This window comes from Patella vulgata, chromosome 5 (assembly GCF_932274485.2).
Source record: "Patella vulgata chromosome 5, xgPatVulg1.2, whole genome shotgun sequence".
In the NCBI taxonomy this organism is placed as follows: domain Eukaryota; kingdom Metazoa; phylum Mollusca; class Gastropoda; family Patellidae; genus Patella; species Patella vulgata.
This window is the reverse complement of record NC_065883.2, coordinates 32,374,854-32,387,737: the sequence shown is the minus strand read 5'-3', so window position 1 is coordinate 32,387,737 and position 12,884 is coordinate 32,374,854. Positions and strand designations below refer to the sequence as shown.

The 12,884-nt window shown below is 31.6% G+C and overlaps 1 protein-coding gene across 4 annotated transcripts in view; it reads left to right on the top strand.

The window, feature by feature from the left end:
• LOC126820879 (semaphorin-5A) overlaps positions 1 to 12,884 on the top strand; it is a 61,488-nt gene that overhangs the window by 30,243 nt on the left and 18,361 nt on the right. For all 4 annotated transcript variants that reach the window (XM_050549021.2, XM_050549020.2, XM_050549022.2 and 1 more), the window contains one exon: positions 8,761 to 8,965. In XM_050549021.2, the coding sequence (XP_050404978.1) occupies positions 8,839 to 8,965 (127 nt within the window). In that variant the 5' untranslated portion in view covers positions 8,761 to 8,838. The remainder of the gene's footprint in view (positions 1 to 8,760; positions 8,966 to 12,884) is intronic.

The following is a 12,884-nucleotide window of genomic DNA, read 5'->3' as shown; positions in this document are numbered from 1 at the left end:
ATATGATTATACATAAGGCAGACAGGACTGTTATTGTCATGGGGAAATATAATGCTGAAGGTAGAATTTGGAGAACAATGTCATGTTTCTTTTTTTTCTGTATTGATATTTTGGTTTGCATCATTTTGTTTTGTTGCGGATAGGGAATAGAGGTAATTATTTCCTGTGTTAAGAGTGAATACTCCTAATCTTGTCTGTCTGATGACTTCCCTATTTTAAACACATTACAGTCAGTGTTTCTTCCAACATAATATATTGTTTATACCATCTGAGAAATAGTATTTATAGGCGAGTAACATGTTATAACTTATTATAAATAACAATCTGAGAATCATGTCTTATATTCTTGGATAATTGTACACCTATAGAAAGTAATAAAAACAATGAAAAGTTCTGAAAAAGTTTACTTTATGTTGTCATTGTTAAATACAAGTTTAAGAAATAATGATTTAACCACAATGTTCTAAGTATATCTCACAAAGTCTTTTTAGCCAACTTTTGCTATTGAGTTCCATTCGATAAACTTCGAGAAACTGCATTGAGTGACATGATATTGAATTTTTGGAAGGATTACAGAGAAAATTGATATAAGGCTGCCTGGATAAAGTGTGTCTGAGATTTTCTAGCTTTTCTATTGTAAATGCAGGTGAAGGAATGGTATTGATTCTTACCAATTTCAAAACATGTGTGAAAATCTGAAGCTATCTAAACATAGCATTGATAGGTAAAGGTAAAGATATAAGCAAGCTTAGTACACGTTTATACATGCAGTTCAAATGTCAAGTTCAAAGGGAGCTTCATGTACTTGTACTTACTACAAGAAGAATATTATGTGGCAATGGACTATGAAGAATGGCTGCTTTTATAGCAAGAAAAGCATCTGGATAGGTCTACTGACTCTACATCATCCGTTACAATAAAGAATAAAATCTATGTACAATAAATGTTAAAATGTGACTAGACTGCACCATGTTATTTCCTGATAAAGTTTTTATTATGGTATATTTTGTTTAAAGAACAAACATTCTGTTAAAAACATGTACTTCACTGTTCTTTGTCCAATCTGACACCATGCATTCAATGGTTGATTATATCTATCAGATGCAAACTTCCAAACTGTACATGCATGATGGTGTACTGTACATGGTATAACCTTCAAAAATTAATGTCAAGCACCAAGGGTTAGTTAATGGTTTCCCAAGAACAACTTCGAGATTGAGGTCTCAATCAACATGCAAGACCATTACAGATTCCCACTATTTAATTAGACAGAATTGCTGTAGGACAATAAAAAACATAGGGTTAGAAATGATAATGACATTCCATGTGTTGCCCACACTGTTTATTACTCAGACATCAACAAGACGCATCGGTCAGTTTCTTGTAAAATCTTTAGACGTTTATCAAACTTGTAACCACCAGTGATCATTGGTGCCCCATTGATTGTAAAACTGATTTTGATGTGCAGAGGCATGGAACACCAACTTATGCTACTTACTTTCTTACTGATAAAATAATCAACAGTGTTAATAAAATTATCTGAAAATGCTTTAAAATCAGCTTATTTTACAGCCAAGACTGAAGGGGGTGCTAACTTGTGAAACTCATCACTGTGTCTCAAATTAAACAGTGAGGTAATATACATGTACGTCAACACATAGAACTTTACTACCAGTAGGTATATATAGGTGTATATTTTAGCTACATAAAGTTTTGAACTAATGATTCTCTTCAATTGTTTCTTTAAATTTATTCTTTATTAGACAGCTAGCTAGGTATGGGTGACCATATATCATTGTAAAATAGATCTATAAATATTATATGTATTAATTTGTGTCAACAAGAAGTTAATTAGAATAAGAATACATCTCTATGCAGGTTACATAATATACTAAAACGTTTTAAAATGATCTACACATAAGTTTGAATTTCATAACCTTAGTAATCCATCTGAAAAAATCTATAAAAATAAACAAGTCTCAAAATAAGTGAATAAAATCTTCCATGTAGTTAACAACAATGTAAATGTTCCATGTAAAAACTATTACCCTAAAATTTACAAACATTGACTAAGTTTGAGACTTCATACCTTGCAATAAATTCAGGGACTAGTTATAAAATATGTGCTGCATTTTAGTATGTTAACAATTATGCCAAGTTTTATCAAAATCCATAAAGAACTGTATGGAGAGATAATTCTAAAATAATAAAAACAATATGGTCTGTTAGTTGTCAGTTATTTCATGGATTCTCAGGACAATATTATATAACTGCTACTAGTTTTGTTGCATCGCAAGGCTCTGTTGTGTTTTATCACTGACCCTGTTGCAACTAGATGTATCAGAAGCCCATTTCTAAGTCAAATGCGGCAACATTACAGAACGGGATTGTTGAAGATAAAGCTGTTCTGTATATATCAGCTTCAAGCAGATATAGGCACAAGCAGAATTATTAAAAACATTTAAATTTATATAATTCTTTGACCATAGTTCGTTTTTATTGTATTCTTTTGTATGGCCTCAATTCTGTACATATACAGGGTGAAAATTTCAAAGTTCATGTTTAAATATAAGAAATAAAAAAATGTGGATTGATTTTCCTTATTATTAAAACTCAAAGTAGACATTTATTTAATTTTTCAAAAGCAAAAATTGTTTAAGATTGCCCTAGGCGATATTTTTATAGAAAACAAACTGCGTACAAAATTCATTATCATATCATACCTATTATATGTTTAAAAGCTTTGGCAAAAGACATTTTTTGAAAGTAAAAATATATTAAGTCGTAAGAAATGATGAAATAAACTTGTTGTTGGCTTTGTAACTTGGCTATAGTTATGTTTTTTCAACAGGATAGTCACCTAAAATACACGTTTACATGGGTTAAGTAAATGCCGAAAATTAAAGAAAAACAGAAGCTGTGTGCTAGACACATAGCAGACGTCTTGTAATACATGTACATGTATATGTCACATATGTACACTAAAAGTCTATGTTTTATGTTTTTTTGCACACGGAGATATATAGTGTGGAGAGAGCTTTATGTTACACACCTGCGTGAAGCAAAGGTTCCTATTGTTTGGTGATCATATCCCCTTTAATGGAATTAATGTGCCCTATCTCTTATATATATGTAACATATAAACAAAGCCAGCTATGACCTTGAATCACACTTGGCTAGGATAATATAAACATACATAATGTCTAGGCTTTTGTGTATTATACTTTTAGTTTGATAGCATTTCCTTGATTTGATCCAATATTACAATCTCATTGTTGCAAGTTATTAGTTCCAGCAAGATTTGAAAATAACTCTTTTGATCATATTCTTGATGCATAAACATAAATTCATTGCAGTAACTTCACGATGAAGTCTCTAATTCCCCTACTGATATTCCAACCTCCTATAAATCTATGTTATTAGTTACCATTCCATACAGGGATGCTACTTCGCTCGTATATTCTGGACATGTCCTACACAATTTTCCAAATGAATGTCCAAGAATGCGACCAATCATACATCAAGATATGGTAAATAATATTCGAAATTCAAAAATATATTGACTCTACTGATTGTATAGCTACTACTTATCTCAATTATCGTTGATAATAGGCAGGATTGTCTGGGTAATTATGTGATCAACACTTTTATGGTGTTAAACCTCTACCTTAATTGATTAACTACTTAATCTGCCTTGATTGACTTTCCTACTCTAAGTGATTTCCTTTATATCTTAATCCTGTCGTTTCTCCTTTGTTAGGCAATTTAATCCCCTTGAGGTTGGTCAACGAGATTAAAAGTAGTCAAAGATTAGTCAATAAACTTGTAAGCTAACCTTTAACAGTCTAGTTCAGATCTAAGTAATTAGAACACACAGTAATTTTTGATAATCCTGTAAATATACACGCTCAATAATTATTCACAACATCAGTAACCATTTCCGTTTGTAAGAATTGACCAAGTGTTCCCACCTGACAACCCATTTGCCATCAACACAATAGTTTAATCATTTTCCATTCACTGTACAATGTATACGAAAAATAAAATGTATCCACCAGAAGCATGCACTGTTAACTATTAGCTAATGCACACTAGTTTAATTTTTCTTCACTTAACAAAATATGACTTTGCAGCTAAAATGGCTCTTGTCACGAGCAAGCATTGCTTTTAACAAAAGATAACTAGAATGGTTCATTGTGGCGGGAAAAAAGAGTTGTGTGGGCAAATAGCAATAACATGGCGATCATGCCTGCATTGAATACGGTTGTCGATGCTACACTGATGTAATTTTAAAACACCGTTTTATAAAACAATGTTTCGACATCAAGAACTATTCTTATCACAGATGTTTTGCTTTCATTTCCTGTTGTATAAACAAAGATGTCATTTGGGAGGATTATAACTGGCATGGATTTGAAGTAGGTATGGGTCGCTATGCTTTCATTCTGTCGTATTACGAAAACACATAATTTTGTAGGAATATTACAGACATAAATTTGAATACCGTTCGAGAATTAAATGTGACAAATAGCGAGGTGCACCTATTTTATTGTATTTAGAACATGATATGCTACATAACATAAAAATATTTGTAGCTGAAGGGAATGGAAGCTTCCAGAAGCTGATAAATGTCTTCTGGTGACCTAATTCTGGCCACTATTAAACCAAACTAAAAATGTCCCACGTAGAAAATTTTGAAATAGTATCCCTGATTGCATAAGTGCTTTCAAGACACTAAGAGTAGTAAAAAATGTTGAACATCTAGATTAAACAACTCAGATACAGCAAGTTGTGAACTTTTTTTAAGAGTCTTTATTAGAATACAATGTAACAACCCATGTTTCACAATGAACTATCTGATAATCTTGGGTGGAAGCTCATCTTTATCAATCCATGGCTAAAAATTAGTAAACCCTTGTCAACAATTTAGTTTATCAATTCAGAGAAGAGTTATAAACACAGACTAACTACTGACTACTCATCACTGATACTCATCAATGATTAATTTTGAAAGACAACACACATGTATTACATTGCATTTACTGATAATCTAAGGTGAGATTTGGATCAATTAGTGCACTACATAAAATAACCCCAAATTAATGGTTGAGGAAAAGATCTCATAAATGTACCCTCCCCATCCTATACCCTTAATACCATGAAGAAACACAGACTTTGGTTCAAATTTAATATTTCTCTCCATATATAACATATACTAAAGATTTTTTCAAACAACAATTCATTTGCCTCAAGAAATCTCATCCTTAGACCCCCTTTATTAATTTACAAGAAAAAATAGACATTTAAGAGGATGTTAAGGGATGGTGGCTGTATTTTAAGAAATTGAGAAAGGGATTTAGTATGATCCAGTCTGAGCTGTCTAGACATTTTATTAATCAAGTAGTTAATTATGTTTGCCAAAATCAGACGTTTTATTTTGATTGACTATGTTAGATTCTATGATTAGACAATGAATAGTGTCTGAATAAATATTCCATTATTCCTGGAAATTGAAATATAATCAAAGGACAATATTGGCAATTTTACAAAATGTCATCTCAGTTGCAAGCAGTCTTTGTCAGTTGTGCAAGATAACCTCATTGCTGCAGAAGAAAATAATTTAAAAACTTTAAAAAGTTATCAATCTATGACACTGCAATGTGTTAGATAATCGGTCATGTTACAACTTTTATGGAGTAGTTACATGGTATTAGAGTGGTTTTTGACTTTTGTTGGAGATGTGGATATTAAATTTGGATTTTTAAATTTGAATTTGTAGAGGTTCTATGAGCAGATCAACTAAGTTATATCCGTACACACACCTGTTGTAGCCTTTCACAACACAAATTCGATTAAGTCATAATATTTTATACTGCATGAAGCATAGCCGATTTTAGTGCCACGCTTGTTTTGATTTTGTTAGGTTGTGATCTGGCACCCACATAAATATTATCAGAAAAGCGAAGTAAACTAATCACTATTGCCAGCCGGGTGCCAGGATCTCCAGACTCACTTCAATAGGAAAAAACTAATTTGCCAGAAATGTGCCACAACAAAAAGAAGCATATGGAATAAGGTTAATCTTAGATAAAAGAATATGATGCCATTGATATGTGAAAACAAATGGTGTATCTGATTTCACAATTAGCAATGTGATGATTTTATCAGATCAGTTGGAGGTGATTCTATTAAGACCATACTTAACATAGTTCCAACAGACGGAGTTATGTCTGTTAGACCAAGAAATAGTGAGATCTTTGCTGGAATCGCTGAGCTTACTGTGAACTAACCTGGAAATGTAACTTTTATAGGTTTCAATGTGAATATAATTATGATGTTAATGAATTAAGTAAAGCCTTGCGTGCAATATACCTTCTAGCTGTTCTTATCAATACTTTTTGCCTGCGGATGTTATGACAACATACTTTATGAAGTCCACCCATTTGATTGCAATCTACAGAGTTCCATTGCTCTGGTTTTAAAAGGTCAATGGTCAGAATGATCTGATCTCTCCTATCTTATATTGAGATGTTCTGGCTTTCTTCTTAGGAACTCATACTCCTGCCATTGTTAGTGCTTAGAAGGTTAGACGAAATTTGCTGTTACTGTAAGGAAATACATATAAATAATACTTTCAGTAGAGAACTTTTTTTCATTCATTTTTCATATAAAACACCACACACTGAATTGTTTGAATTGAACATGTTTATAATATATCAGGCATAGGTTCTGGCTTCATTTAGAAGAGCTAGGTTTTGTTTTGGGAGCTTAATCCAGTTAACACAGGATTGGAGGATTTTGAATCTTTTCCTAAATCTCAATAAACTTTACAAGCACATAGTCCAAAAACAGAAATTATTTACTGGAGATTTGAGAGGCATCACACATGGAGATTCCAGATGCCTAACCTGATTTGTTAAAAAGAAATATTTCGTCAGTTCATGGATATCAAAGTTCTGTAGAATATGAATGAGAAGTTTTTAAGTTTACCCAGAATAAGGTTCATATAGGAAAATCAAAATTTACATCAAAGTCAAGTTGTTTGCTGTGGATGTACCTCACTATCTGACCAGCAAATATTATCAGATTTCTTTAGTTTAAGACACAAAAATAAATTCAACCAACAAATATTTTGCAAATGTCTATCAAAAAAATGCTCTGTCAGTGATACCTGGTAGCTATGAAAGTTTGATACCCAATACCCTATAAGCTTCACAAGAAAAACTGAGAACAGCAGGCCGAGATGAACTCATAAGATTAGAGGTCATCAACAAATATACAATAGTGTAACGAAAAGTTTATACCTAGGTCTGAAAAGGTGGAAACTTTATAAGAGTATGTAGGTAGCTAAGTTAATTGAGGCAGACATATGATCACCTAACAATAGAAACCTTTGGCTTGAGACTAGGATATAAGTAAAATATCAGATGAAGGTGTAGGGTTACAGACTTTGTGAGATAAATTGATCTTCTGCTCAATATGGTTTTCGTGAATACATTATTTTAAAATGAAATATGTCCTCTGAAAGTAATATTGATACTAAACATCAATATGTTTTTTCTATTAATTGTATTTTTTGAACCAAATGGTGGATATTTATTGTAATATCAAAAATGAAGCTTCGGCCCCGTAAAGAAAGGTTATAGTATTCTTATTTTTTTTTTCGGACTAAATTCAAACCCATAACAAATTATATGAGCAGTGTTCAGCTCATTTTTTTTATTATTATCAATGAGCATAAGGTCATCACAATTCACTTATACTGACATGCAAAGTTTGAGCATATTAAGAATGGATTGGGTAGTTAGAAGAAGAAGAAGAAACTTTATTGCATAAAAACCTTACAAGGCTATGTGCATATACAAATAAACATAATAGAAATATACATGAAACAAACAAAGGATACATACATTGACATAATTATACAAAGATACACAGCTTTACAAAGACATAAACAAATTGTATACAAAAGCTCCTAAACATTTTAAAATTTCTGTATTTTTATTCATCAACAGTATTTTAAATTGTTGTAAATCATTTAGTTTATGAAAATTTGGTTCAGGATGGAAACTGGATCATGAAATTATTAGGCGACCTCTGGGCACACAGTATCATATTTTCTCTAGTTCTATTACAGCCAGATTTGAACCCTGTAAAACATCAAGGGGTTGTGTGGATGGGGTTTACAGGATAAAATTTCCCATAAATGTTTACACTCATTTATTTATATGGAAAACAACTCTTGCTAGATTGGTTCTTTGTAACAGTTTGATAGCCATAAAGAATTACATGCAAAAAACATATGGTATTTCAAGTGACATTTAAGCAAGACATGTCATATCTACTTGTAAAGTTGACCTATGGCGACTTCCAATTAATGTGGTGTTGTCAAAGGTCTAAGTAGATTTGAAAATGAAAACACACTGTAATTAATGGCTTAGACAATGACAATATTAAATCCTTTCAAATTTTATGTCATTATTTTGAAACACATAGTTCTGGTTTTCCATATTTGCTGGGTGGCTGTTTAATTTCACCAAAGTGAACCCCAAATGTGAAGAACAACTTTTGACACAAATATCTCAATTTTGTGAATTATTACCAGAAAGAAAAGGACATCCTACCTTAAGAATGACATTTGTCACTCCTGCAAATCAAAATGAACTTATTTCATTCTTTGATAACATCATTACAATGAATGAATAATCTCTTTTGTTTGTTTTTTTCAATATAAATGAATATTCAGTTTATTTTTTCCAGGTTTGTCCGAGGAGTGTGTACAGTATGTAGATGTGTGAATGGAGGTGGTATTAGAGATATGCTGGTGGTTATAACTTAATGTGGAGAATGAGTGGAACAGCAGCAAATATTCTACTTGTTATTATTTGTGGATGTTTGTGTGCTGTATTTTGTGACAAAGAATTATGCCATGACCCAAGTGACTTCAGGAGAATTTCTTATAATGGTATGTATTGTAAAGAGATTATTTGCTTCTGAATCTGGTTCCGTGCAATAGTGAAAGCGCCAAAACAAAACCTGACATGTATATTGGCAAAAAGTTTGCCTGAATCTGACAAACTACACTTAAAAGTTCTTAGAAAACAAGTTCAACATCAATACTGGATGTTTTTAGGAAGAGAAAAAAAAATATGGCTGGCATGCAAAGCAATGGGAATAATGACCATGAATAAAATTTGGGTTTTCACATTAAATTTACATATTTAATTTTATTTGACAAGATCTAAAGAGGTTACCCTGAATTCACATTCCACAAATATTAAAGTCAGAATACACTGTGTAAGAAATGAACTTTCTGAATACATTATATAGTTACTTTTAAAAACATGCATTCCTCATGCAGTTGACATTTTTCATATTTTCTTGTATATATAAATATTCTGAAGAAAAGATTATGATAAAGGGATAACTCCAGGAACGTGACTTTCTGAGTTTATTTGCTTATCAACATGACTACATGTATATTTTAAACTACTTTTTACACGTTTTCCATGTTTATTTTACCTGTTCAATATAATTACACCTGAAAATATTTCTAGACATGATTGTACTACTGATTTCTATGATGTGCAGTTTTTTTTTTAATTCTTTGGAAACTATATGAAAGATTCACTCAGTCGACAAGATAAATCCTATTGCCCTTGTCTACTTGTATATTTTTTTATTTTTATCTGCCATCTATGATGTTTTTTATTGTGTGTGGTTCAAATTGTACATGTCGTCTCCTATTGCTGTGTGGTAAGCTCTGCCTTATCACGCTTAATTATTTCTAAGGTCTGAACTGTATTTAACATGTTCTAAAAACTTGCATGTATATCACAGCGAGCCATCTTAAGAAATGTGGAAAGCATCACAATGCAAGAGTAATTATAGAATGTGCTGCAGCTTGACACTAAAGTAATATTAAGATTACATGTTACAAGTATTTATATATAAGGTTACACCCAGACCACAGTAAGTTGTTCATAAGGACACACAAACATTTCAGGTTTCAAAAGGGTAGAAAAACAAAATACAAAGATATGGTTGATGAAAAAATTTGTCCAAAAATTGGACAATATCCTGTACATGTGCACAGAAAGGTAAAAATAGACATGTTCATTGACTCTACGGTAAAACTTTGAACAAATGGAGATGTACACAAAGACAGACATTGCTATAAGGATGAAGATTTTTATAGATGGTATTTATGCCCCCCACTCAGAAGAATTTTGTCGTATGCAAACCATGCTAATACAATTTAACAGCAACCAATATAACATACCAAAAGTTGGTACTTAATGATAGATCCTTTCAACAGTTTTGCTATATCAAAGAAATACTGAAACAGTAATATCAAAACGGAAATTCAGGCCTGTGATATATATATTTAAGATCTTAATTATATAATTTTGGAATATCTTTGGAAGCAATTGATGTACCCTCTATTACCTTAATAAGTTTATGTCAAACAGCAAAAATTACTAAAAGTGAAAAGATTGAAAAAATTTTGCTTTGAATAGAGCCGAGTAATTAAACTCTGTATTGTCGATTTTTATGGCTTTCAGTTTAGTTATTATATACTTTAAAGAGGTAGATATATGGGTCTGGGTGTGCCAAAAATCTTTTAATGTAAAAAGAAGTTAATTTTGAGATATATGAGCTGATAGGATTTTCACAAAATGCAAAATATTTTGATATTTACACAGTTTCTGTGAAAGAATCTGTTTATGCAAAAAGTACAGATAGGATGATAAAACTGTAACTAACCCATCCCATCAAGACTACCTATAACTACTTGTATTGTATGTATGGAAATTTAAAACTGATTTTTAATCAAAACTAATGCTGCTTTATGGGCAAGGAATAGTTTTTGTCTTAAGATGTCCATGATATCTTTTTACATGTCTTACTCAAATTATATCCATCTTCCATTTTAAATTGTGTTCTACATACTCTATATTTAAATTATGCTTTGATTCCTGTGAATATGTAGATCACATGTCTTATAAAATGTCCAGGTGGCTAAAGGTTTGGAAAATAAAGTTTTCTCTATTATCATTGAACAAAACAAAAAGTAATTGTTAATTCTTGGGCTTATCAGAGCTAAGTAGATGCTATTGATCTAGCAGAAACACTTACCGGTACTGATTAGGAGAAATTCTGAACATTGACCAAAATATATAGCACAATCAACTAGTCTTAATGAAGAGATAGTACATTTATTTGACCAACTTCTGACAACATAACTTTCAGGTTGTAAAGGGTTTCCCAAGCAATTTATGTCTGAAATAAATGCTATAATTGAGTTTCAGTATATTGAGGATTATTAGAAAATAATTCAAGGCTTAGTTAATTATTTGATGGGTGAAATTACTACTAACGGGATGAAATGGAGACTTTCAAAGTTGAAACTGAATTTTAAGATATGATTAATTGGTGATTTATAGATGTGTCAATGTTACGAACTTTATAACCGATGTTACATAGAATAAATATATACCTAAAACTATAAAATAAACTTAGAATCATTCAAAAGTGTACCTGGAAATAGTTAAATCCAGAAAGAACTTTGATTTTTTTGTAAAGTAAATATTTAGAGGTTAAAGTACCAAGTAGACAAACATGTATGTAATTTAGTATTCCCATAGGGAGCGATATTACAAGCACTGACCCATTCTAGAAGTATAGCCTACATGTCTGATAGGTAACTAAGTACAAACTCATAGAAATGATATATATATATATATACCAAGTTGGTTATCTGTATTACATGTAGTAGGCTACCTGTTGCTTGATGTCAAAGGGCTTACTTAAATCTTTGCCAGTGTTTTTTGAAAAAAAAACCCAACAGACTTTAATTTATGTGATTATGCATTGCACCAGCAGGTCCGCATTCGCAACCATAGGCTTGGTTGTCATAACAAATTTGATGGCACATATATTCTATTGAAAGTGGGTTTGCTTAATATTCCTGGCACTTTTTAATTAGGAAAGTGTACCATTCACACATAATTTTAGTTATTCTGACCCATGATCAGTTGATGTAATTAATTATGCTTGCACATATCCTACAGGAGGCCATCATTTACCCCAGAAGGTGATGAAAAGTGCATGCAAGAAGGCAGATATGCTGTCTGGCAGTTTTGAGTCAAACTGTTAAAACGTTAAGTTAATCTAGCTTGAATTTTAAAGCTATCTTGGAGCAGGTGAATTTAAACTAGTTTAATTAGCCCAGGTTTGCGTCCAAATGACAAAATTAAGCTAGCTTTACTTAAGTTGTTTTTTAAACTATGTCCACCTGTACTGGGTAATAATTTGGAATTAAGACTATTTTTACCATATAATCTACCACTTTTTATATGCCCACATGGAAATGTGGTCGTATATTGCCATGGCCCCCATTGCCTAAGTCGTCCACAATTTCTTGTGAACACTCTACAGACTACATTTATCATCTGATTGTTTTGACATTGATATATTTTGTTTACATCAGTGAGATGAAGACGCTTATCTAATTTCAATAATTTCCGTTAATTTCTTCTGGAGTTATGGCCTTTGTTTCACTCTGTTGAACCTTGTGAACACTCTAACGACAAAAGCTATCATCCGATCTGTATGTAATTTATATGCATTATTTAGATTAGTCAACCGAAGAAGCCTATTGAATTTCAGCAATTTCAAATAATTACTTTTAGAGTTATGGCTCTTGTTTCGTTGTGAACGGTCGAATGATGAAAGTTATCATCTGATCTATATGAAATTTATATGCATTATTTAAATTTAGTGAAACGAAGACGTCGATTGAATTTCAGCAATTAATTTATATGCATTTCAGCAATTTCTGTAAATTACTTCCAGAGTTAAGGCCCTTGTTTCAGTTTGTA